Source organism: Oncorhynchus mykiss, chromosome 25, assembly GCF_057628025.1.
Source record: "Oncorhynchus mykiss isolate SJ-2025 chromosome 25, ASM5762802v1, whole genome shotgun sequence".
NCBI classification, from domain to species: Eukaryota; Metazoa; Chordata; class Actinopteri; order Salmoniformes; family Salmonidae; genus Oncorhynchus; species Oncorhynchus mykiss.
Genome location: NC_143046.1, coordinates 67636839 through 67663343, shown reverse-complemented (window position 1 = coordinate 67663343; position 26505 = coordinate 67636839). Strand labels below are relative to the sequence as shown.

Sequence of the window (26505 nt, the reverse complement as noted above, 5' to 3'; positions counted from 1 at the left end):
TCCAGAAGGCATTTCTGCCAAACAACGCATTTTGCGTTAAAGTTTACCTTCAAATGGCTCTCCTGTGGAGAGTAGTGAAGCACGACATACGCCTAGTTTCCCGATACGAATCACATATAACCTATTTGAATCATTATGGAACGCAGACCATATAGTAGCATTTTAAACCTGGAGCCTGGCGCACGGTTCACTCCAGCTGGACCACTACAAGGAGCCACCTCTTTTAAGATGAGAAACGATATTGCAACACTGCGCTACGCTCCGTCGGCCCAGTCTACATATTCTCTGTAGATGCCTTTAGAGATTTTTATGCATGCCTCGGAGCATCAAATGTAGCATCACTAGAGCCTCTCGTCAGAGATCGCATTTATTTTAGGAGATTGCAAAATATTACCTTTCATTCAAGACAGGAGAAACATATTGTTTCAGGTGATAATAAATCATTTTTTGTTTTCATTTTTTGTTTTGTTAAGTTACTTTTTCCTCAACTTGTTTCTCTAACTTTGTAGCAAGTCAAGCTTGCTTGCAGAGCAGCCAGCTAGCTAAAAGCTAGGCTAGCTTGAAGATACCGCATTGTAGCTAGTGACTTCCACCTAACAGTTACCATCAAAAACAAATGTCATTACCATCACAATTAACATATACTGGAGGCAACAGTAATTTAATATAATTAGCTTAACAGCCCATGTGTATTAACGTTATTTAACATTACTTGAACTCACTTATAGGAATGGATAATTGCTTAGAACTTGCTAGCTATCCCATAAAGCCATCTTCTTCTGTGATTTTGGTAACCTGTTTTTGCCAGACTCTGGCTGCATCCATTTACCTTTGCCTTGTGCCCTTGGGAGAATCCCCGCGGGCATCTTTGTCGTTGGTCCAAATTATTAGCCAAGCAAGGGAAGTTGACAATGTAAGCCCATCAGCCCTCGTTTTTGCGAGTGTACAATTATGTTCACTCTGGGGCCTGAAACACCCCATAATTTAATTTGCGATGATTGTACATGTGCTAAGAAAAGTCAGCCAAAACTTAAAACCGACATTAATATGGAGAAGTCAACATACACGTGTAAGTAAAAACGAATGTAAATAAGTTAGAAATTGTGCTAGTAATGCACAGGATGGCTCAAACACGTATCAAAAGTAAGGTTTTTGTTTTGTTATCTTTTGGAAACATTAGCTTGTGCACATTACTTTCCCCGACATCACACTTATACATTGTAATTTTCAATATAACTTTAGTAGGATGGCTAACATACGATGTCTGTGGATGCGTTGTCTTTTAGCCAAAATATGAAATGCAATCATAATTAACTGTAGTGAATATAAGGCACACACAACAGTTCCATGATGACTGAAAATACAAGTGGGATGAACGAGTAGTGATACATTTCTGGGCAAGAGTGGTTTATTTAAAATTTATTAATTCTTCCCTTGCCCTGCAAGTATCAACTCGTTAGACGTCATGATAGGTCATCAGAAGTGTCCACTTATATTGAGGGCTGAGGAGAGAGGGTGTGTCTTTTAAGTGTTTGGAATGCAGCCTCTGGCTGGACTGAAGACCACACAAAGTTTGGAAAAATATCAAGTATGCGTCTCGCAACAGAGCCTTCAACCGCAAGGGGGCGTTGCGATTCCACTCCATTGTCGGCGTCCACATTGAAATTAATGACAACCGGTGCAATGTAGAGGAGTGCTTATGGTTAATGTGAACGAGGCTTTGTCTGAATCGGTCCCATTGAGCCTGCTGCTCCAGCACGAATGATGCTGATGCTGCGCCCACGCTCAAATGTCTCTACTGCGCAGTCGCCGATGCAACGAACGCAGTAAGAGAAAGGAGACGCAATAATGGCCCTTGATAATTTAATCTTCGCCCAATGCATCCTCTATTTTTTGGCGTTTGTGTTTGGTTTTATTGCCGTAGTGCCTCTCTCTGAAAACACGGAGGATTTTCATGGAAAATGCTTGCTTTTCACGCGTGGTATGTGGCAGAATGAGAACATCACAGTCTCAAAGCAGCGCTTTATCGTTGAGGAGTGGGGACCGGAGTCTTCCTGCAGTTTCATCACTTTTGTCGGGATAGCATCTCTCATCCTGTCCGCAGTGCAGTCATGGAGACTGCTGTTGTTTCTTTTCAAAGGCCACGACGAGTGAGTGTCAAAATCACTTGTGGTTCTTGTGTTTTGATTTGCAGGTTTTCTTTGTGTTTATTCTATCTGAATTATTTAAATAGAGAAAATAGATGGGATGTGTTTCAAGTAGCCCATGCCCATCCACTCCCACACCCGAATGATCAGTGATCCTTCTTGATTAATTACAGCCTTACGTTCAATTTCTTTTTCTGAGGTCTACAGATCTAGCCCTCAAAAAATGTTAACGTATGTTTTTGCTATGGCAAAATCTGCCCATCTTGCTGCTTTGCTCCGTAATCAATATGTTCAATCAGCCAGAAGGAAGACATGCCATTTTCTGCCTTTCAACAGAGGTGCAATTACAAAAACTGCATTGATTAATAGGCCTTATATAATGATTAGACGCTTGCAATCTTTATAATAACCGTTTTGCTACTGTGCAATGCAGAGGTTTTCATTAGTCTGTCGTTGTTTCATTCTGACATAAGGTGGATAGGGTAATCTATCCATCCACTTAAAAAACATGTATCTAAAACTAATAATTAATTCATTATTGGCATACAGATACACCACCAATCTCCTTCTATTGGTCATATCGTCCATTAGAACGCAACATAGTCACAGTTAAATGAATTATCATCTAATCAAGTCCAATACACACAACATTAGGCAAATGAGCCAGGGATGGTAATGATAGAACAATTACATTATTGAACCTGTCTTACGTTCTCTCTCTCACTTTCTCTCTTGCTCTTTCACTCTGTCTCTGTGAGTGCAGTTCCCTGTTCAATGCCTTCCTGAATCTGTTGATCAGCTCCTTGATGGTGTTCACAGTGTTCCTCTCCAGCACCATCATTAGTGTGGGCTTCAACTTGTGGTGTGACGCCATCACAGAGGGCGGGGGCATGCCCAGCAGGTGAGGCTCATGACCCCATCTTATGGCTCTTGGACAGTCCGGAGAGTTATTTTCCTAAGCTAACTTTGTCTTGTATCTCAGCTGTGAGGACATGCAGGACACCGATCTGGAGTTAGGATTGGACAACTCCTCGTTCTATGACCAGTTTGCCATTGCCCAGGTAAGGGTCAGACGGATGTATATTGTCATACACTTTGTTGATATCTTAGACTTATTAAAACATGTTCAATGAACTTGGAAACCCCTAGCCCTTGTTTAAATCTGTGAGGCTATGTAATGTCTGTTAAACGTCCCCCCCTGCCTCCCCGTCTCTGCTGTGCAGTTTGGTCTGTGGGCAGCGTGGCTGACGTGGCTGGGCATCACGGTCATGGCTTTCCTCAAGGTCTACCACAACTACCGCCAGGAGGACCTTCTGGACAGTCTGATCCACGAGAAGGAGCTGCTGCTGGGACACTCGTCCCACCGGGGCTCCGATGCCAACCAGTTGAAGAGTGGCATGATCTAACACCCAGAGGGCACGTGCACATTACTGACACATATCCTCCTATCCTACCCCAACTGCCAGCCCCTGTCAATCTACACTGAGTGTACAAAAGATTAGGAACACCTTCCTAATATTGAGTTTCACCCCTTTTTGCCCTCAGACAGCCTCAATTCGTCGGGGCATGGACTCTACAAGGTGTCGAAAGTGTTCCACATGGATGCTGGCCCATGTTGACTCCAATGCTTCCCACGGTTGTGTTAAGTTGGTTGGATGTCCATTTGATGGTGGACCATTCTTGATACACACAATAAACTGTTGAGTGTGAAAAACCCGGCGGCGTTGCAGTTCTTGATACAAACCGGTGCGCCTGAGACCTACTACCATACTGTACTGAAATCTTTTGTCAAGGCCATTCACCCTCCCTCTGAATGGCACACAAACACAATCTATGTCTCAGCTGTCTCAAAGCTTAAACATCCTTTTTTTAACCTATATCCCCCCCTTCATCTACACTGATTGAAATGGATTTAACAGGTGACATAAATAAATAAGGGATCATAGCTTTCACCTGGATTCACCTGGTAAGAGCAGGTGTTCTTAATGTTTTGTACACTCAGTGCAATTTTCAATCAAGTGAAATCCATTAACTGTTCCATTTAGAGATCCATTTAGAGATCCATTTAGAGTGCATAATAATGTCTTGCTTGGACATACTCCTCCTCATATGTTTCCTGATTTTCCCCTTGAAAACGCTGCTGTTGACTGTAAAGCGCTGTAGGGTAAAGAGATTCCGGCTGTATTGTGGAGCTGATTCAATCCATTTGTCCACTTGCTATATTTGTATTTGATAATGAGTTACTGCTGACATGTCTTCCCCTTCAAGGCACACACTGGAGCGTAAATGAGCTCAGAAAATCAGGGTCATTTAATGAGGATAGAAATGGTGCATTGAGACTCGTTTTTACCTTGATTTCCATTTAGCTGCACATAGATGGTGACTCACACAAGGTGGTTAAAGAATGGTTCAAATGGATCATATTTTCTTTGTTTTCATTTTTTGCATGTACTGTGTGAATATAGACAGTGTGAGCAGGCTGACATGTTTTTGTGTTGGGCAATATATTATTTTGTAACAGTCGAATACATTCATGATAGGCTTTCAGTAATGTGTGAATTCTTTGCATGCATGCAGCAACAGAGTATGATGTATGATTTTCAGTCTATTATGCAGTATCTACAATTACCAAACAGTATTTTTTTATTTTTTCTTTATTTATTTAATCACTTTTTTTAAATGCAAAGTGTACTTTGTAAGAACTTTGTCAATGAACTTAAACTGACTGGAACAGATCTCAGGATGAAATGCCTGAAAATCACATAAGTAGCTAAATCAGTCAATCTGTTCATCCTGATAATCATAAAAGCTCAGGCTGGCCCCTCCTTTGTTATTTGACACAATCTCGACGGAAAAAAAATGTTTTGACAGTGAGTGAGAAGCCTGTAACATAGACGGGATGACACATTATCCAAGGCTAGTTCTGTGTTGTTGTGCGTGAGGAAATGTAGCCTGCGGCGTGGAAAGATGGATCATCATTTTATTGCACACATGCATGCTCTCGCTCTCACGCCAACACACACACACACACACACGCACACACACACACACACACACACACACACACACACACACACACACACACACACACACACACACACACACACACACACACACACACACACACACACACACACACACACACACACACACACATTCAAAAGCATGTTAGACTTTAAAAAGCTAGTCACCACCTTCACTGACTTTGGTATGCAATGACAGTTTTATTTAAAATTATTCAATTAAATAAAAAAAGATAGAAACTAAGAAATCCTTCTAAAAGGCACTTCTTTCAAAGTGACCACATACAGATTGTCAGCAGTGAAATGCAGCTACTAACCAAAATGTGCAGATACAGGCCATGTTTACTTGCTAGTTATTTGTGCTGCTAATGACAGTAGTTCCGCTTGAGAGTGTAGAGAAAACCTTCAGTCTCAGTATCTCTTCCATTCAGACATTGGTTGCATCGTATTGCTCAGATTTTTTTCCAACACTGACTCTTTCCTATAGTTGTGTTCCCTGAAAGCTGTATAAAGAATATGTATTATTGGAAACAATGTCTTGTGTTTTATTGCTCAGATTGACATGTATTTGATAAGTATCACATTGCCCTTTAAAGCTCAACACCTGTAAAGAAGAGACTCAATTTCTAAATGCTCCATATTTGAATGGTGCCAGTTAATGAAGGTCCCACAGTGATGCTTCAATTAGTGTCACAATGTTGCTGCATCTTACCCTATATCACTGGACCGTACAGTTAATGTACGTACCTTTTATTTACTTTGCATCATAAACATTTGCTCTAATTTAAAGTATGTTTCAATCCCCAAATAATCCACAGCTTTTAAAGCATTTGACATGACGATTAAAACCTGAATATCGGATCAATCAAAAAATAGAAATGCAACAAAAGCCCTTTCAAAATGTGTAAAGATAACAAAAGTATTGGATATTTGAGTAGATGCAGATATGCAGTATATAAGAAATAAATAACATTTAGAGGATAGAGGATGTTACTTGTGGCATTTTAGCATTTACCAAGAGGTACACTGTCATAATCACTCTTTTAATTTGAATACATTCCCAGGAAAGAGAGCATTCATATTATTGTGCTGAAGTTGTCATCTTTGTCCAACTGGGATCACAACATTTATCTGACCTAAAAAATGGTCAGACTACAGTTCTTATGCTGTAAAAGAAAGATGGCTTTGTCAAACAATTTGCTAGATCAACCTGGCACTGTGAATTGAAGCAGTCCTGTGTCTGTTTCAGAAATCCTTTTTAAAAGGTGTTCACATTGTGCTTGACTCAATCTATAATCCTTGTTTTAGACAGTAAGGGTGTTTGTTTTTGCCAATTTAAAGCAGTTTTCACATTTTCTACATTCAATTATGTGCAATAACAAGGCGTAATATTGTGATAATCCTTACTATACGGTATATAGACATTCATATCTGTAGTAATCTTTTAAGTACACAAAATTACGTACTGTAGTACTGTAATAAAATAAATACAATTGATTTTGCAATCCATTAAACATTTACTCACATACAATAGATTTTGTCAAGAATGGAAAATGTAAATGATTGTAGCAATTAAGTGAGCATAATCAGTGAGCGTCAACATTGCTGATGTGCAAAACGTCTTATCGATAAAACAAACATGGCTGCATACCCACCACCAGTGTACAGGTGTGGAGGATACGTACTGTATCTCTGAGATTACACATTTCTCCATATATGGGTGTGAGCGTAGCAGTAGGGGTGCACATCTCAACACCATAGATAGATAGTCAGTGTGTATGACTGAGGTGTGCTCGTGGACCAAGCTGGGTAAGGACACCTTAAGGGACATGTAGTGAGGAAGAGAGTGAATTCACTACTCCACATCTCCCCCTTCGGTGGCTCCCAGTCACTGCATGGTTAGCCAGATCCAGCAGCCCCACAGCAGCTGTTTCATGTGTATCAGATAGACAGCCAATGAGGCCTCCAGCTCCTCACACACACGCTGTGGGCGCCGGCGGTCCGTGCTGTACATGACCACGCCCAGCAGTGACATCAGCAGGAACAAGCAGGTGAACAGGGCCAGGTGGGGGCGTGGCGGTGACGTGTCATAGGCTGTGAACCAAAAGAGACCAACAACAAACTGTTGAATGATTTATGAATTGCAATGGCTCATCCAGTCTGCCCGCTCAGGTGTGAGGGGCATGGCATCTTCCTGATTCCAAAATTAATTTTCTCCACCCATTGTAGCTAGAGGCCTGCTTTTTTTTGTGTTTTTGGTAATGGCTCTTTGTTAACTGTATAAAATGTTCCATACACCAGATACGGGACTGGAATATGCAATATCAACAGTGGAAAAAAATGGGCCAGTTCATTTTGCATGGCCCGGTGCCCCGGTGGGTGAAGATTTCACTTAATGTGCAAATTCCTCCCACCTGGGGCAACGGACCATGCAAAACTAACTCACTGGAGGGAGGAAAACCCATGCATCACAGTACAATATTAAAATGTCTATGATGGCATATTTTGACATGAATCACCACACAACAGTATTCCATAAACGGGTTTACTATAACAAGTCAGTAATGGCCAGTCAGTAAGGGTGACACTTGCTTCATGCTCTTAGTAAGTTAATAATTGGGACCCCTCTCAGACAGACTTACCAACTAAACAGTCATAGTATGGAACGTCTGCGAAACCGATAGATAATAAACAAGTAAATAACAGCTTCACATTGCACCTAGACATCTAGCTGCAGCCACAGTACACACATGCCTGGTGGCGTACAGCTACAATGGATGGCTGCACGTCATTATCTATCTCTGTGTCACAGATTGTATGCTGACTCATTTGCATGCATAATTCATCATGAAGTGTAAATCACTTGAACATGTTTGTTCTTTTTCTAAATTCAGCATTGCATTAAATACTACAGTATCCTCAAGGGACAGTGTTTTACCATCTAATCACAGGATTTTACTGTATCTTGTTCATTTTCTTTTACAGCTACGCCATAACAATGCAGACCCCTTTGTGAGGTACATTGCCCCATAGAGAATGAGGAGAACAGTAGATTTAGCAGTATATCTCACCAATGTATTACTAAGAATTGCTTTATACATTTTGATATAGTGAGTGTTTAACTCCCCAAACCCAGTGGAATAGAGCTGAGTCAGTCCAATGATAAATGTGTTTCTTGTTTCTGCAGACCAGGGCCTCCGAGTGCAGTAAAGAAGTCAGAGTGATTGGGTAGAGGTGAGAATGCACCAGAAGGTAACCCTCTCCATCAGCTATAGTCTGACACACACGCTTTATCTCTCCTCGGCTCGTTACATGCACTGAATGGGCCCAGACTTTTAAAGCTAGGACAGGTCTTGTCCTCATGGCCTCCCTATGTTTGGTATTTGATCTCTTATCCTGCTGTGTCTCTCTCACCATGCACAGTGGTCTCAGGCTCCCGGAACCGGACCCGTCGCTCGCCTTTCCATCTGTGGCTGGGCTCCGAGTCTGATCCTGAGCCAGACCTCTTCAGTATGGACGTAGGGATTTTACCGTTGGTGACCTGAGGAGAGGGTGAGATATCATTAGAAGTGAGGACACAATGGATACCAGTTTTAAGTACATTGACTGGAAAAAAAAGGTATTCTTAACAAAAGAGTGTCACCTTCGGTTTTGGTGTGTCATCCTGTGGACTGGGGTCTTTCCTGTGCCAGACCTCAGTGTGTTTCTCCCGATGGGAATGGGAGTGGGAATGGGGAAGACCGTTGTTGAGTTTGTCTCTGAAGGACTCGGCAGCAGCAAACCTCTTGGACAGCACTGACACACACTGGTCCAGGGAGTCTAAGGAGTTAACCATGAGTAACCATTAGTCTCTAACTGTCAATGGAACCTGGAGTCAAGGTACAAGTAAACATGCAGACAAATACTGGGTAGATAAAGCTGAAGATGAAAGTTCAAAATACAAAACAAACATTTCTGTGTTGACTCCATCATGGCCATGTACACAGTTATAAAGCAATACACTAGCAATGTGTTATGATAGCTGTGCAATAGAATGAATGAGCAACATGTAGACGGCCCAACTATCAATAAAGGAATTTATAGGAGGCGTGCAGCACACACCCATAATGACAACTCCATGACAGCGATTATAAGTCACAGAGAAATCACACTTTGTGTATGAAACTAAGTTAAGGTTACACAGAGAGAAAACAGAGTCATTTGAATGAAACGTGTACCCCGATAGTGACCTGGATTACATTGCAAAGACAAACTGTGTTCTTGCTTCAGCTGTTCTCTGTATTTATTTACAAATCTATTTTACCTTGGATATGGCCAAGAAGGTCAACCGGAATTAATGACAACGTACAATGTGAACTGTTGTCTTAGCAACCCAGGTTCTACATAACCTGCTTTACTGAGCACCCTAGTCTGTGAAAGCTGACTCAACAGTTGATCTTAACATCTAGGGCACATTTCACCCAATGCAGACCTCTCTTCCCTAAAAATGTCAACTTTGGGAAATAATAGAAAATGCATCTACCTCTTCATGCAAGCGAAGCATGAGCACAACATTACAGTGGCCTCAAACTGTCAAAGTATTTTATGTTCAGCTCTATATAAAACCACTTTGATGTCCAACAGCACAGTGAGTGTGTTATTTAATTTAACATTTCCTTGAGCTGACATCGTACAGTACAAAGGTTCATTGGAATTCTGTATGCCACTTACAGTGCGGTGTGTGAGCTGAGGCAAGGTGGCTGTTCTTGGGTTTGTCATGCCACTGGAGAGTGCTTTGTGTTAACGTGGTGACAAGGTCTACACTACATCACCTCTCAGTGTACAGTGTGCATTTTTAACCACAAACTATCAAATATAAAACTCTTCGTCTGCCTGTGTGCTGTAAGGAAGGCTTGTCTGTCATACTGACAGTACAGTACATGCTGTCACACTCAGCCACACTCATGACCATTTCAATAAGCCTATGGCTTTTATGTCTTTACTCAGCATGTCTATGGCTTTTACCTGAGTATTCTGTCTTGCCGATCTCTGCGTAGACGGTGGCCAGCAGCTCCAGACTCCTGTCTGTGATGGGGTGGTCGTTGCCAAAGGCCCTCTGATGGATCTTAGTGGCTTTCCCACTGTACTCTAAAGCAAGATGAGGTCTGAAAGACAAAGGACAGGAACACATAGATAAGTAACATTTTATGGATTATTTTTGTATCAGTAGTAGTTTGTATCAGTAGATTATTTTTGTATCAGTATACTCGTAACACTTGAACTAGAAAAAGCAGTTCATGTCATTCCAAAGAATCAACCTGGGCTTGGATTCGTGCTGAAATATATATTGTCTGGCACCCTTGGTTAATTTAATCCCATAAATAAGTCCTTTCAGGGAGCACAACAATGGCTGACCTTAATCAAGCTTAGTGGGACGTGCTGCATTGTCAGGTGTGAGGATCGATGTCGGTGTTTGAAGCAGAGCAGCATGACAAATACAAACACACGTGGGCTGAGCTGTGATTAGATTTGGAGCAACGAGGCTGGGCCGATAGGGCTGTGGGCTCAGGGCCAGAAGACCCAACCTTATGAAGCCAGTGGAAACGTCCAGGGCCTGCCAACTGCCAAGCTGCTGCCCTCATCCTGGTTCCAGTGTGAATTACAAATGCCATGGCCCCCACAGGTTGGTTTACTCTGCACCCTTCCATGGCTATCCCCCTCTGGAACAGAGTTAGGTGGGCATAGCATGGCATTACAGATTCCAACTCTGCTGCGCTCTCTGTATCTGTATCTGCCCGTGGGTAACACCACGCAAGGTCCTTTATCACCCTCATGTGTGGCCATAGATGAGAGCAAGCCCCGTTTAGTGTGGCAGATTTCAGGATCGCTGTTCCACAACCATTATTCCCTTCAATTAGTAATGGCCAGGTGTCCTTTTGCACTGTTTAGAATGTCCTTTGAGGACATCCTATCGCCAAAGTACAGAGAAGCCCTTCAACGGCCGAAGGACTTCATGCCACAGCGTTGAAAGATTCAGGAAGCACCACAAGAGAAGATGGGGGCTGGCGACTACAACAGCCTTTTATATTAGTCCAAAAGAAGTTCCTGTCCATCTCTTCCAGTTATCTCATATTAGATCACAAATTCTAGCTAGGTGGCTGAAGTTAGCTAGTCTAGGGGTTAGGGTTGGGGGTTAGGGTTGAAGTTAGGGTTAAGTTTAGGAGTTAGGTTAAAGGGTTAAGTTTAGGTTTACGGGTAGGGTTAGCTTATAGGGTTAAGTGTTAATGTAACAGTATAACTTTAGTCTGTCCCCTCGCCCATACCCGGGCTCGAACCAGGGACCCTGGCGCACCACCGCTAACTAGCTAGCCATTTCACATCGGCTACATTAAGTAACAAGTACTTGCAACGTAGCTAAAAAGTAGTAAGTACTAAAACCGTTACTAATTAGCTAAAATGCTAAAATTGTCCCTGATGAGATTTGAACTCGGAACCTTTGGGTTATACGCCGACCAATCCACCCACTTTAGTTTTTGCCTTCAGTAACCATCTGTCTTATGTAACCATACCAATCAAAACATATATTTACATTTACATTTACTATGTTACCTCTAGTCTATGAGACCATTGTGCTGGAGACCCAAAACCAAAAGTATTGTACAAGAATGAGGTCAAACAGCAGAAACCAACTAGTGCTTGTCATTGTTTGCCCAGAAACCCAAGACCCTGGGTACAGCCATAAACAATCTCTACAATCTCATTCAAGATGAACCAGCTTCCTCACCTTATCCAACCATCACACCCCTCTCCCTATGCACCTGTTCCCCCCTTCCACCCTCTCAAGACAATCAGGCTTAATGCTTTAATCTTCCAACCAATGACAACATGGACAAATAAATGTTGATGTTACTGTCTTTGTGGCAGAGTACCCCTGCATCAAGGACCAGATCCTTGTGTTCTGGTAACATTAGAGATGGTGGCCCTTTTCTCCAACTCCTCAAGTGAAATCAACCAATTAATTTTTGCATGGGGACCACTGATGCAAACACTTATTCCTGCACTTGTTTATTGGATGAGGAAATATCCATCCTGATGACATATGTTCAAAGCACTATGAAAATATAATCCGTCTTTCACTAACAATCAGGGGAAGGGGCAATGTGTTACTGAGTTCAATCAACTGAAGATGTGAGACAATCTACGGTTTAAATACGGTACATTTCTGTTAGAAATAAGAAAAGAAAAGCTAACCATTTTGGAGACAGTTCCACCACATAGACAGTTCAGAAATGTTCTATTTAAACAATGCAAACAATGTCTCTGTGAGATAGCCTCTGGCACAGTAATATCACTGTTAATCACCTTTTAAAGATATTGTACTCTCATATACAGCCTTTGTAAAGTACAAAGAGCTAGACTGAGTATCAAAATACACAGCATAAATATCACTACAGCCTTTTTTTGCCTCTATACCCCTCAAACTCAACTTTGGACCCTGAAGCCAGTTCCACTGCATGTATTTATTGTTCCAACTGCATGTTTTCATTGTTCCCCTCTAATCAGGGACTGATTTAGACCTGGGACACCAGGTGGGTGCAATTATCAGGTATAACAGGAAACCAGCAGGTTCCTGACCTAGTAATAGTTGAATACCCCTGGTCAATACTGTATATTATACCATCTATACTGAGTGGACAAAACATTAGAAGCACCTTCCTAATATTGAGTTGCACCCTCTTTTGCCCTCAGAACAGCCTCAATTCGTCGGGGCATTGACACTGCAAGGTGTCCAAAGCGTTCCACAGGGATGCTGGCCCATATTGACTCCAATGCTTCCCACAGTTGTGTCAAGTTGGCTTATTTTCCTTTGGATGGTGGACACACGGGAAACGGTTGAGCGTGAACATCCCAGCAGCAACCATTCTTGACAGACTCAAACCGGTGCGCCTGGCACCTATTACCATACCCTGTTGAAAAGCATTTAAATCACCCTCTGAATGGAACACACATACAATCCATGTCTCAGTTGATTCAGGGCTTAAAAACCCTTCTTGAACTTGTCTCATCCCCTTCATCGACTTTGATTAAGTGGATTTAATAGATGACATCAATAAGGGATTATAGCTTTCACCTGGATTCACCTGGTCAGTGTATGTGATGGAAAGAGCAGGTGTTGTTAATTGTTTTGTACACTCAGTTTATACCAGTGGTGTAAAGTACTTCAGCATAAATACTTGAAAGTACTACTTAAGGAGTTTTTTGGGGTATCTGTACTTCACTTTACTATTTGTATTTTTGACAACTTTTACTTTGAGTTCACTACATTCCTAAAGAAGATGATGTTCTTTTTACTCCATATGTTTTCCCTGAAAGCCAAATGTACTCGTTACGTTTTGAATGCATAGCAGGACAGAAAGGGTCCAATTCACACACTTATCAAGAGAACATCCCTGGTCATCCGTATTGCCTATGGTCTGGCGGACTCACTAAACACAAATGCTTAGTTTTTAAATGATATCTGAGTGTTGGCGTGTGTCCCTGGCTATCCGTAAATTTAAAAAACAAGAAAATTGTGCCGTCTAGTTCGCTTAATATAAGATTTATTTTATTATTCATACTTTTACTCTTACTTTTGATACTTAAGTATACTTAAAACCAAATACCTTTAGACTTTTACTCAAGTATTATTTTACTGGGTGACTTTTACTTAAGTCATTTTCTATTAAGGTATCTTTACTTTAACTCAAGTATGTCAATTGGGTACTTTTCCACCACTGTTGTATACTGATATATGCAGAATTGGACAATTATTAATATACACAATTACATTATTGATATTAAAAAATGTAATTAGCGATATAAAAAATGAAAACAATTGTATTAAAGATTGAATATAAAAAATGCAGTTCCTAATGTTTTGTACACTCAGTGTATAACAGGCATTTTAACAAGATAATTCTCTACTTGTTCATCCCGCCCTTACTTGAAACCCAGTATAGACCAACAAAAGTACAGAAAGGTCAGCAGAACAGAAACAGCTACACATCTTTTTTAATGAGAGGAAAACCAACAGTACTAAGCAACACTGTCCTTATTGCAAGTGAGGACATTTTGTGTTCTACTTGTTCACTGGGCCCAGAGAGCCTTTAGACACACAGAACACATAATACATTAGCCTATTTTTAATTACATACAGTATTGTAACACACAGCGGAAACAGCCTTTCACTTTATTCATCTCTACGCACCTTTTACTCACGATGCAGAGCTGGGCTAGCTGCTCCAGGTGCTGTGCCTGAGAGGCCTGATCTGATAGCTCCTCTGAGGACGCCCATCCTGTCCCCGCCGAGCCCAGCAAAGCCTCCTCCTGGGGGCCTGTTACACACACACAGGTCATGTAATCAGATGCAGTCAGCTGCCCGCTAATGTCTGTCTCTATCCTTCTCTTTCTCACGCTCTATCCTTCTCTCTCTTTCTATCCCCCTAACTCCCTCTCGCTCTGTCTCTGTCTCTCTCCACAGCAAGTAAACAGAATCCAAAAGGCTGGCGACGTGGTCTCTGGCAGGGCTGGCAGTGTGGAGATGAGAATGGAGTTTGAACAGCAGGGTACAGTGGAGCCAACAGGATAGTGAGCAGAGGAGCAGAGGTAAGAGGGCAGGGAGAAGATACTGTGAGTCAAAACAAAACACTCACCACGCCCACAAGAGCAGTGACACAGCTACCAGCTTACACAGGCAAATACACAACTGACCTGACCCTGTTGGAAGTGGAGATTAGCCTACATAGAAACGTTTACAGCCTAATGTTACAGAGAGGTAAAAGGAAAAGTAAAGTGGTTCAGAAATAGCAATAAGCAGACGGAAACTTTGAACAGGATGAGGTAAAAGAAAGAATAGGAAATAGGTTAGGTCCAATATCTTTGACGGAGAATTAGAGAATGTGGAAATGGGCAAAGGTTTGAACAGGAGATTGAAGAGAGAGAGAGACAGAAGGTTGGTGGAGTGATTGTGATACCAGAAGCAGAGAGCAGGCACAGTGCTGAATCAGGGGCCTCAGTATTCCATGGCGCCACACAACTCTTTATGAGATAATGCCTAGCATGGCCATTAGTCTTCCCTGTCTGTCTCATAACTCCTGCTACCTCCGGCCCACGCAACACTGAGCTGCTGCAGCATCAGCAGCCTCCCGGCAGACAGACAGCAGCCTCCCGGCAGATGGACAGAGAGCAGCCTCCTGGCAGACAGACAGAGAGCAGCCTCACGGCAGACAGACAACAGCCTCCCGGGCACACAGACAGATAGCAGCCTCCCGTCAGACAGACAGAGAACAGCCTCTAGGCAGACAAACTAAGAGCAGCCTCCTGTCAGACAGACAGAGAAAGAGAGACAGACAGAAAGACAGAGATGAATGCAGATGTCTGCAGAGGAGAGGCAGCAGGTGACCGATGACTGGACACTTGAGGTGAACACTGTCTCAGAGCTATGCTATGTTTACAGCAAATAAAGATGGACCGAGGTGAAATGAATCACATGGTGCTTGTTGGGCTGTAAGGAATACGCCAGGCTCTCTGGTGGAGGTTTGTTTCTCTATTGTACAGAATCACACATTGCTCACTGGTATCAATTCAAATTTGTATATAACAAAAAGCAGGTAAACCCCCCCCCCCCACACACACACACACTGTATGTCATACTATATTCCGCAAAGTTGGCTTCTAGCAATTGCATTTCCTTGGGTACCATTACGACACTCCCTAATCACCAAGTTAGAGTGATAATACCCCCTTAATGCCCCCATGGTATAGATCTAAATGTACTTGCCTGTGCTCCCCTGAACAGCAGTGAGCTCGATCAGAGCAACCTCATAGAACATCTTCTCAGCCTGAATGAACTGCAGGGCCTTGCCGTCTGTTTATATAGGTGAAGGATCAGTTGTCTCAGGGATTAAGTCAGTTGTTGAAGTCAGAAACAGTGCTGTCGCCAGGCTCAACTGCAATGTGTTGTTGTTTTTATTGGCTCCTGAACGTGACCTCAGCAAGTAACAAGCTCATCACCAATATTCTAAACAGACAAGCAACTGTAATCATAGATTCCAACATTCTAAACAGACAAGCAACTGTAATCATAGATTCCAACATTCTAAACAGACAAGCAACTGTAATCATAGATTCCAACATTCTAAACAGACAAGCAACTGTAATCATAGATTCCAACATTCTAAACAGACAAGCAAATGTAATCATAGATTCCAACATTCTAAACAGACAAGCAACTGTAATCATAGATTCCAACATTCTAAACAGACAAGCAACTGTAATCCTAGATTCCAACATTCTAAACAGACAAGCAACTGTAATCATAGATTCCAACATTCTAAACAGACAAGCAACTGTAATCATAGATTCCAACATTCTAAACAGACAAGCAACTGTAATCATAGATTCCAAGATTCTCTGTGAAGGCCTGAACTATAATAATCTGGACAGTCTCTTGTTTGTCCATGTTGATGTGCCAGAGTCTCTTGTATCTGATTCCATAATAACACACTAAATATGTTTTCCCTAAACATAGACTCAGGAGCCCGAGTTTGTTCACTTTGTCAAAGGCATTCTGCATACTGAAATAAATGCATCCCTTTGTAAGTCAACACCATTTACAATTGGCAAGGAAAATGTGCCTAAAATAAACCCAGACATAAACGGCCTACTTAAAAGTAGGAGCTCTCTGTTGCACATGAGACCAGCCTTTGCTTGGTTCTATTTCTGAATTGTTGTGGGTGACCTATTGACTTCTGTTAAAGTAGCACAGATACAAATTAAAGCTTTTTTTTTTTTTTAAGTATGTGTCGTATACAGTGAATACAGGCCACCAGAATGTTGGTAACAGCTTTCTACCTCTGTCAGAGCTAAAAAACAAACCAATGATTTGACTTGGATCTGAAAAACACAGCAGCTGGTCTCACTCATGGTGTCACTAAGAAAGAGTCCTCTGCCTGCACCACTCCCTTGAGCCCAGTTTTAAGGGCACATGTAAGCCTGCATAACAAAATGGTAGCCTAAGAAGACAGTAGCCTATAAATCCCGAACATAACTGTCCATGTGAAAGGAAAGAGGCTAACTTTTATGACTACACAGTAAAATCGCAAGAGTTAGTTAAACTCGTATGGAGTCAAATGTAATGGAGTTTATATGGTCTCACCCCCATTTTGTGTTAAAACTACTCTGGTCATGGTGTTGATATTTTTGGGGTTAAAACTTCACTAAATGGAGTAAAATCCAACTCAGAGAGTTGCTTAAATGTAACTCCAATTGCCATTTTAGACTTTTCGTGTTGTTTTGAATAAACAGTCAACTCCAGAAGAGTACATTTCTCTTTCCGTTTACTTCCTTTGAGTTATAAATGTCTAAAGCCTTATTTGAATATTTCTAAAATGTGTCACAGTATGGTGCTTTGCAACGTGATCTCCTCCCCTTCGTCTCTAGACTGATTGAAGTGGACTTAACAAGTGACATCAATAAGGGATCATAGGTTTCACCTGGATTCAGCTGGTCAGTCTGTCATGGAAAGTTCCTAATGTTTGGTACACTCAGTGTATGTGTATTTGAACCCATAATGTTTAATTTGAAGTTGTTTAAAAACTCCACGCAAAAAAAATATATATTATGGTATTTGTTTCATTATGTCAGTAATCAAGTTTAAGATATATAACTTTCACAATATAGAAATACAGTTGGTATGATGCATTTTGCAACTCGTTTCATGGCTTAATACTGCATTCCGTTGTTTCAAGTTCTGTCTTTGCATTGTCATCAACTCCAATTCAGCTGGGGGCACAGAATATACTCATCCTAGTCCATTGTGGATTGATACTACAGTTTATGAAATGTCATAGGCTACAGTCATGACTAATTCAACAGTAAAAAACATCAAAGCTGTGTTCGAATACTCATACTAACTGCACTAACGGTACTATTTATGACATAAATTGAGTATGTAGGATGTTTATTGGTCATAGTATAGATATTGTTAGTATGCCAAAAGTTCCCGGATATCATAATACACTACCGTTCAAAAGTTTGGGGTCACTTAGAAATGACCTTGTTTTCAATGAAAAAGTAATAGGAAATATAGTCAAGACGTTGACAAGGTTATAAATAATGATTTTTAATTGAAATAATAATTGTGTCCTTCAAGCTTTGCTTTCGTCAAAGAATCCTCCATTTGCAGTAATTACAGCCTTGCAGACCTTTGGTATTCTAGTTGTCAATTTGTTGAGGTAATCTGAAGAGATTTCACCCCATGCTTCCTGAAGTACCACCCACAAATTGGATTGGCTTGATGGGCACTTCTTATGTACCATACGGTGAAGCTGCTCCCACAACAGCTCAATAGGGTTGAGATCCTGTGACTGTGATGGCCATTCCATTATAGACAGAATACCAGCTGACTGCTTCTTCTCTAAATAGTTATTGCATAGTTTGGAGCTGTGCTTTGGGTCATTGTCCTGTTGTAGAAGGAAATTGGCTCCAAATAAGTGCCGTCCACAGGGTATAACATGGCGTTACAAAATGGAGTGATAGCCTTCCTTCTTCAGGATCCCTTTTATCCTGTACAAATCTCCCACAGTTTTCAGCTGGATTAGCTAACTAATCCAACAGTTTGCCTTGGATTAGCTAACGTACCATTGGAACACAGGAGAGATGGCTGCTGATAATGGGCCTCTTGTATGCCTAAATAATCTGCAGTTTCCAGGTACAATAGTCATTTACAACATTAACAATATCCACACTGTATTTTTGATCAATTTGATGTTATTTTAATGGACAAAAAATATGCTTTTCTTTCAAATACAAGGACATTTCTATGTGACCCCAAACTTTTGAACGGTAGTGTATGACGTATACAAGCATTGGACACTATTTCCGTGCTTTTAGGGCCCATAATGCAATCCTTCTGAAAATGAGCGTGACTTCCCAACATTTTCAGATTTGAAGTAAATGGCGGAAATATGCAGCCGAAGTCCGACGAGAGCGGATACAAATTCATTATTTTAACTTATTATGACAGATGTTAAGAAAATATTGAGCAATGTAATAAAGTAATGATTTTTCAAATAAGTTACGTTGCCCGACAATTTGTTAGCTACGCTATCCTTATCATCAAATCAAATGTATTTATATAGCCCTTCGTACATCAGCTGACATCTCAAAGTGCTGTCCTGAAACCCAGCCTAAAACCCCAAACAGCAAGCAATGCAGGTGTAGAAGCACGGTGGCTAGGAAAAACGGCATAGCATTCATTGCATTATGCTACCAGTATGCAGTATGTACGGGTATGTTAGCTAGCTACCTAAAGTAACGTTAGTTGGTTACTAATACATCGAACGTGCCAGTATATTATCTATATGCTATCTAACTAACTACCCAATGTTTATTGACTTGATTATTCACGTCATTCTTAACTTAGCTAAGTGGTATAGTCGTTGTGCCTTCTCAATGGACATTGTTAATTCGCTCTGGCTATCTACTCCGATTTCAGAACACTCTCGTCTGAGTGTGCCAGAGCGCAGAAAAACTGTTGAATTTATGAACGCTCAACACCATTGAATATAACCCGCTCACCAATGCTCTGGATAACATGAAAACAGCCTAACGAGCTCTGTTAGGGCGAGTAAAATGGTCAAAGTGAGGTGTTCTCTCAATTGTGTTTGGAAGTAGCTTGCAAGCTAGCCAACGTTAGCCAGTTGGCTTGGGTGCTTGACTGCCGTTGTGAGGTCAGAATGCTTGGATCAACCCTACACCTCCGCCAAAGCATCCAGTGTGCACTCTGAACGCCCCGAGAGCGACGAATGCCCAGAGCGCGCTCTGGCCCTCCAGATTGAATTTATGAACACACCCGAAGTCGTATGATGTTTAGATAGTACTTTGTTACACTAAATAGCTAGCAAGAGGTTGCATAGCGACAGCATCAACTGCCGGTAGACAGGCGAAGTACTAGTATGCTCAACTGAAAGGATACTGTTCATTCAAAGTATATTAAAATGAACTAATAGTATAAAGTATGTAGTATATACTCATTAAGTATGTAGTATACCGTATGTTAGTATGGGTATTCGAACACAGCTCCAGTGTTTTGACAGTCAACATAGATGAAATTGGTTTCAAGGAGTATAGGCCGAAATATCTTTACGCATCACACTTCTCCTCAAACAAAAAATACTAGGCTCCCACAAATTGTTTTGTATGTGTGAGGCACGTTCTCAATAAGCAAGATAAAGCATAGGCCTACCATTGACATGGCATTATAGGACTGACATTTTTTAATAGCCTATGTTTGGAGGTCCATATATTTGGTAACTGGACAAGAGACATGGGTACCATCCGAATGGAGTATGCACTGCAGGTAGACCTACAGTACCAGTCAAAGGTTTGGACACACCTACTCACAAATGCTAAGAGTGTGCAAAGCTGTCATCAAGGCAAAGGGTGGCTACTTTGAAGAATCTAAAATCTATTTTGATTTGTTTAACCCTTTTTTGGTTATAATGTGTTATTTCAGAGCTTTGATGTCTTTGCTATTATTCTACAATGTATAAAATAGTAAAAATAAAGAAAAACCTTTGAATGAGCAGGTGTGTCCAAACTTTTGACTGGTGCTGTATGTGAATTGTGAATAATGCAAAAGCATGTAGGCAAAGTTTGTTAATGAAATGAAATGGAAAACAAGCAGTTGTTACAGGAAAATAACAACAACAAAATCTAAAATAGGAGTGTCACCAGGTTATCTAATCTCTCATTCCATGATGGACATTTAACTGCCAAGCTTGATCTTTTAATACAACTTTGGTGATTAAGATTTATTTCTAAATGTCTCATGAGCCAAACACTTTATTGATAGTCTTAACTACTTGGCCAATGCATTGGACATGACAAAAAAACAGCCTTCATTGCTGTGATTGGTTTTTAATCAAATTAAACTAAATGGGCAAAAACATTTGTTTTTTTAATGTACCTCAATACAAGGTTTACGGGCATGAAAAGCACATCCCTCTTGTTCCATGTGCGTCCTGGTTGGATAGGCTGCCCTTCCGTTGTCAAAATCAATGCCATAACCAACCAAGTTACCACTACAACCAGCTTTCGGTTGCTCTTAAATATCCTCACCAGCGCATACTGAAATTGGCACTTTGGTGCACATTTCTAAGGACACACCTCTGATATTGCCACCCTTCCCAACTCAGTGCAAGCAAGGTCATATTAGACAGGTAAATTACCAATCCTGGCTCTAGGATTTGAAAAAAATTGTGCTTAATGGCAGCCGAAAATTAAGCCCTATAGCTCGTATATAAAAGCCCGGCTGAGGTAGACATATTGGGCTGATGACAGACAGTTGTGGGTTAACTCCAGGGTTTACTGGGCCACTGATGTAATGACTGTTGATGGTCATTACAGACACAGCACTTTTCACAGGCCAATAAATCAGATGTCTGGAGATGCGTTCACAACTAATACATTCAGTATGGATTACCAAACAGATAGAACTGCATTGTATTTCCTGGCATATTAACTGTACCCACTCAATCCATCTCTTTACTTTTTCATGAACAAGCATTCAATACAACGTGATGCCGCAAGCAAGTTACAGAAATCAGCCCAAAGTGAAATGTGCAATCTGAAATTAATGTGCTTTCAAATTTCTTTCAATCCTTTCATTCATGGCCACTTGCTCATCTGGGCCAGGGGCTCTTTAATTAGGTCAGGTGGAAATGTCCGACAGATCTCCATTCATTAAAAGGAAGAAAATCGGCATTGCCCGATCTCGTTGCTTTCTCTTCCTTAACTCCATCTAATCCAGGCATTCTGTGCCTCCATGAATCCACACTTCCCAGTAAATGTACCACTTTATGGTTAAAGGAATTCCTGCCTCAGTCTCATTCATTCTTCTGTCATCTGACCGGTGCCCTATTCACCTTAACTGTCAGTCATCCTACCTATCCAGCTACCCACACAGATTCCACAAATCTTTCAAAATCATTGGAGAGTGAAACTGAATTGACAGATGAGTATACTTTCCATGGAAGAAATGTCAATAAACAAAATGGAGCCAAGATGGATTTTGGCCAGAGGGACAGAGGTCACTTCTGAATTCTGGCAGCTCTGAGAAGAATTTCAGCAACAGGGAGTTATTATTCTGGCATTTGATGCTGAGTTGATGCTATGGAGTCTGTGCTTGTGAATCTATGAGTTTCCATCAGTCAGCTAGATTAGTCTGACTCTTCACCTCCCGCACTCCCCTGAGAACCTCCCCAAATACAGTTGAAGTCAGAAGTTTACATACACCTTAGCCAAATACATTTAAACTCAGTTTTTCACAAATCCTGACATTGAATCCGAGTAAAAATTCCCTGTCTTAGGTCAGTTAGGATCACCACTTTATTTTAAGAATGTGAAATGTCAGAATAATAGTAGAGAGAAGGATTTATCACATTCCCAGTGGGACAGAAGTTTAAATACGCTCAAATAGTATTTGGTAGCATTGCCTTTAAACTGTTTAACTTGGGTCAAACATTTCAGGTAGCCTTCCACAAGCTTCCCACAATAAATTGGGTGAATTTTGGCCCATTCCTCCTTGCTGAGCTGGTGTAACTGAGTCAGGTTTGTAGGCCTCCTTGCTCACACACTCTTTTTCAGTTCTGCCCACAAATTTACTATAGGATTGAGGTCAGGGCTTTGTGATGGCCACTCCAATACCTGGACTTTGTTGTCCTTAAGCCATTTTGCCTCAACTTTTGAAGTATGCTTGGGTCATTGTCCATTTGGAGGACCCATTTGCGACCAAGCTTTAACTTCCTGACTGATGTCTTGAGATGTTGCTTCAATATATCCACATAATTTCCCCTCCTCATGATGCCATCTATTTTGTGAAGTGCACCAGTCTCTCCTCCAGCAAAGCACCCCCACAACATGATGCTGCTACCCCATACTTCATGGTTGGGATGGTGTTCTTCAGCTTGCAAGCTTCCCCCTTTTTCCTCCAAACATAACGATGGTCATTATGGCCAAATAGTTATATTTTTGTTTCATAAGACCAGAGGACATTTCTCCAAAAAGTACGATCTTTGTCCCCATGTGCAGTTGCAAACCGTATTCTATATTTTTTATGCCGGTTTTGGAGCAGTGGCTTCTTCCTTGCTGAGCGGCCTTTCAGGTTATGTCGATATAGGACTCCTTTTACTGTGGATATAGATACTTTTGTACCTTTTTCCTCCAGCAAGGTCCTTTGCTGTTGTTCTGGGATTGATTTTCACTTTTCGCACCAAAGTACGTTCATCTCTAGGAGACAGAACGCGTCTCCTCCCTGAGCGGTATGATGGCTGCATGGTTCCATGGTGTTTATACTTGCATACTATTATTTGTACAGATGAACGTGGTACCTTCAGGCATTTTGAAATTGCTCACAAGGATGAACCAGACTTGTGGAGGTCTTGGCTGATTTCTTTTGATTTTCCCATGATGTCAAGCAAAGAAGCACTGAGTTTGAAGGTAGGCCTTGAAATACATCCACAGGTACACCTCCAATTGACTCAAATGATGTCAATTAGCCTATCAGAAGCTTCTAAAGCCATGACATTATTTTCTGGAATTTTCCAAGCTGTTTAAAGGCACAGTCAACTTAGTGTATGTAAACTTCTGACCCACTGGAATTGTGATACACATTGAATTATAAGTGAAATAATCTGTCTGTAAACAATTGTTGGAAAAGTTTCTTGTGTCATGCACAAAGTAGATGACTTAACTGACTTGCCAAAACTATAATTTGTTAACAAGAAATTTGTGGAGTGGTTGAAAAATTAGTTTTAATGACTCCAACCTAGTGTATGTAAACTTCCGACTTCAACTGTGCAACCCAGAGAGCATTGTTCAATTCTGGCTCTGCCCAGCCACATGACTATCCTGTTTTAATGTCTTCAGGGACCAGGGACTCTAACTGACTCTGTCATGTATCCAACTATTCTCTGTGTCGACAAAAATACATGTCATACTGAGTTTCACATAAAGTTCCATAATAACAACTCAAATTACTTTGTGAATGAATAAAAATATCTACTTTAAATCATTACAGTGTTAATGATATACTTGCTGTAGTCAGAGTAGCTCACATGGAGACGCAACCCATGACCTCTGCCTATAAAGTTTATATAATGTTACTGTTAACAATTCTTCCATAATTATTCATGATCCTATGTGTCTGGTTCATGTCCAAAGACAATCCTGCCATGACCGATGAGCCTCTTAACTAGATGAATTCTGAGGACATGAGCAGACTATGAATAGCCCTACTGATGAAGTCAGCCCAGTAAATCAACCTATTTTGGGAGATGGGTTGTGAAGAGCTGGGTCTTGCTGAGGCAGATAAGTTGACCTGGCGTGTAAACTGTTTCAGTGTCTCAGTAACAGATAGGAGTGCCATGGGAAGAGGTTATAGATCCTGCAACACTACACCCATCTTATCTGAGCACTATACTGCACTGGCCTATAGTGGATAATGGCGGTGGTGGTGACACACAGCCACTGCAGAATACAGGTTAATTCGTTTTCTCATACTCTGTGTTGTGGGGAGATAAGCACTTACAAATCCTCTTAGGAGAAAGACACAGGGTTTGGGCCCTATTCAAAATCTTGAGCATTCTGGGACAAAGCCGTGATTATATTCTGGCCCAAGGACACTCTTTCTACAGTGCATTCTCTGTACAGTCAAATCACATTTTGTGCTGGAATTCACCATGCCCGCTGCCACCAAAAATGGAAACAATCTTCTGTTCCCCATTATACTCACAGGTGTAGGCTTTTCATGCAAAGATAGTACTAATAGTTCTCTGGAAGTGGGGGTCAGATAAGGGCTAGGGGTTTGGTTTCACAAGGCCTCTGTTGGTGTGTAAAGGATACAATTATTTTCGGAGATGAAGAGTTCAGCAATCTGTAATCACAGAGGAAAACACATATCAGGATTGTATGATATGAATACGCTACACAATGAATTTACTATCTGCATTCTACTCAGATCACCATGTATGAGCCTTCTCAGTCCACTATTCTCATATCAGCTACTATATTGTGGTGAGGAATGGACAACTCCTCTCTGTCAGAACTGTAGGTAATTCCGTACTGACATACTGTATTATACACTATACATGGACCAGTTCAAACACTCTTATTCTTGCAGAGCAGTTGACATATTTACAAGTTTGGCATTATGGCATATTACTTACATTCAAAAGAGCCATTTGACATTTTTCTGTCTGTTCTTGTGCTAGACAGACAGACAGACTCCTTCTCTTCACCGTGTACCGTGCACTGTCAACAGGAAACATGCTGATCCTGTGCTGTGAGTGGCAACATGATGTTTCACATTGGTGAAGGTTGTATTGGTATGTATAGTGTGACTTGTGTCTGTATAGTATATGGTAATGTACAGTATGAGTAACACACTGCGAATCAGTAAAAGTGTCAGTACTGTATGTTACAGTATGTATGGTATCAGTATTGTGGTGAGTGTGTTTTGTGTCTGTGTGCTCATATGTATGTACACCACAAGTGTGTGCATTTGTCTGTTGACCCTGGACGTTTGTGTGCGCAAACATGCATCTACAGTATGCGTGTCTGTATTTTTGTGCGTGTATGTGTATGTATACATATGTGTGGGAGAGTGAGTGATCATCCAGACATCAAGGTCGTTGGCTCACCTGATGCAGGCAGTTGGGCAGCGAGGTAAAGCTCTGCACATGCCTCAACCCCAGCAGAGAGCTGAGGAAGCAGTGTAGGGCGGCCTGGTACTCCCCCTGCTGCTGGAGCTGCTGTCCCAGCTGAAACAGGCCCTCCCTCCCCCCGTTCAGCATCCCCAGTCCCAGCCAGAGGCAGAGCTGCCTCCCATCGGAGCTCTGCCAGCCAGGGACAAATGCTCCACTCCACCCAACTCCACTACAGCCCCAGAGCAGAGAGGATAAAAAAGAATGAAAACAGCCCTGAGATAAAAAATACAGCAGAGATAGGGTTTAGAAGAGTCAGACTACAGAACGGCTTCCATTCAGTCTCATCTATCCACAGGAACTCAAGGGCAGGTGACGAGCTGAGCTAAAGAGCAAGCGGAGGCAGGCTGAGAGAGGCTCAGTGGCTGAGAGAAGACAGATCCACGCCCCTCCCTCTCCTCCCACGCTGCATCAGGAAAGGAGGAGAGGAAGTCAGAGGGGATTTGTTCACTGACTGGCAGAGCCCACGACCAATCACTGTTTTACTCACGTACAGTAGCCCAGCCAGCGTGTGTGAGCAGTCTCAGCAAGTAGGAAACGGAGCTGTCGACT

General features: G+C 41.5%; 2 protein-coding genes across 5 annotated transcripts; one reads left to right on the top strand and one right to left on the bottom strand.

The window, feature by feature from the left end:
• Nucleotides 1–1726: 1726 nt before the first annotated feature.
• On the top strand, nucleotides 1727–5701 carry LOC110505590 (transmembrane protein 179-like). Its single transcript, XM_021584907.3, has 4 exons — nucleotides 1727–2150; nucleotides 2911–3048; nucleotides 3130–3208; nucleotides 3371–5701. Exons 1-4 carry the CDS (start codon nucleotides 1849–1851, stop codon nucleotides 3551–3553), a joined length of 702 nt encoding a protein of 233 aa, XP_021440582.1. The 5' UTR covers nucleotides 1727–1848; the 3' UTR covers nucleotides 3554–5701.
• On the bottom strand, nucleotides 5350–26505 carry LOC110505588 (uncharacterized). Of its 4 annotated transcripts, XM_036962797.2 has the most exons (10): nucleotides 25891–26302; nucleotides 25417–25530; nucleotides 25094–25124; nucleotides 15969–16055; nucleotides 14397–14523; nucleotides 10175–10314; nucleotides 8814–8989; nucleotides 8585–8711; nucleotides 7813–7839; nucleotides 5350–7264 (listed from the first exon to the last, which is right to left on the bottom strand). In XM_036962797.2, exons 1-10 carry the CDS (start codon nucleotides 26041–26043, stop codon nucleotides 7059–7061), a joined length of 1188 nt encoding a protein of 395 aa, XP_036818692.1. In that variant the 5' UTR covers nucleotides 26044–26302; the 3' UTR covers nucleotides 5350–7058. The 4 variants fall into 4 exon arrangements, with proteins under 4 accessions (XP_036818692.1, XP_036818694.1, XP_036818693.1 ...); XM_036962799.2 differs by lacking the exon at nucleotides 25417–25530 and having other exon boundaries at nucleotides 25891–26505; XM_036962798.2 differs by lacking the exon at nucleotides 7813–7839 and having other exon boundaries at nucleotides 25891–26330.

Bases quoted from the DNA above. Each gene is read 5' to 3' on its own strand.
- LOC110505588 (XM_036962797.2), bottom strand. From the start codon at position 26,043: ATGCTGAACGGGGGGAGGGAGGGCCTGTTTCAGCTGGGACAGCAGCTC. The intron at 14,524-15,968 runs GCAAGTACATTT...TGTGTGTAACAG, and splicing joins TGCTGTTCAGGGGAGCACAG to GCCCCCAGGAGGAGGCTTTG. The intron at 8,990-10,174 runs GTAAAAGCCATA...TTAACTCCTTAG, and splicing joins CGGCAAGACAGAATACTCAG to ACTCCCTGGACCAGTGTGTG.
- LOC110505590 (XM_021584907.3), top strand. From the start codon at position 1,849: ATGGCCCTTGATAATTTAATCTTCGCCCAATGCATCCTCTATTTTTTG. The intron at 2,151-2,910 runs GTGAGTGTCAAA...CTGTGAGTGCAG, and splicing joins CTTTTCAAAGGCCACGACGA to TTCCCTGTTCAATGCCTTCC. The intron at 3,049-3,129 runs GTGAGGCTCATG...CTTGTATCTCAG, and splicing joins GGCGGGGGCATGCCCAGCAG to CTGTGAGGACATGCAGGACA.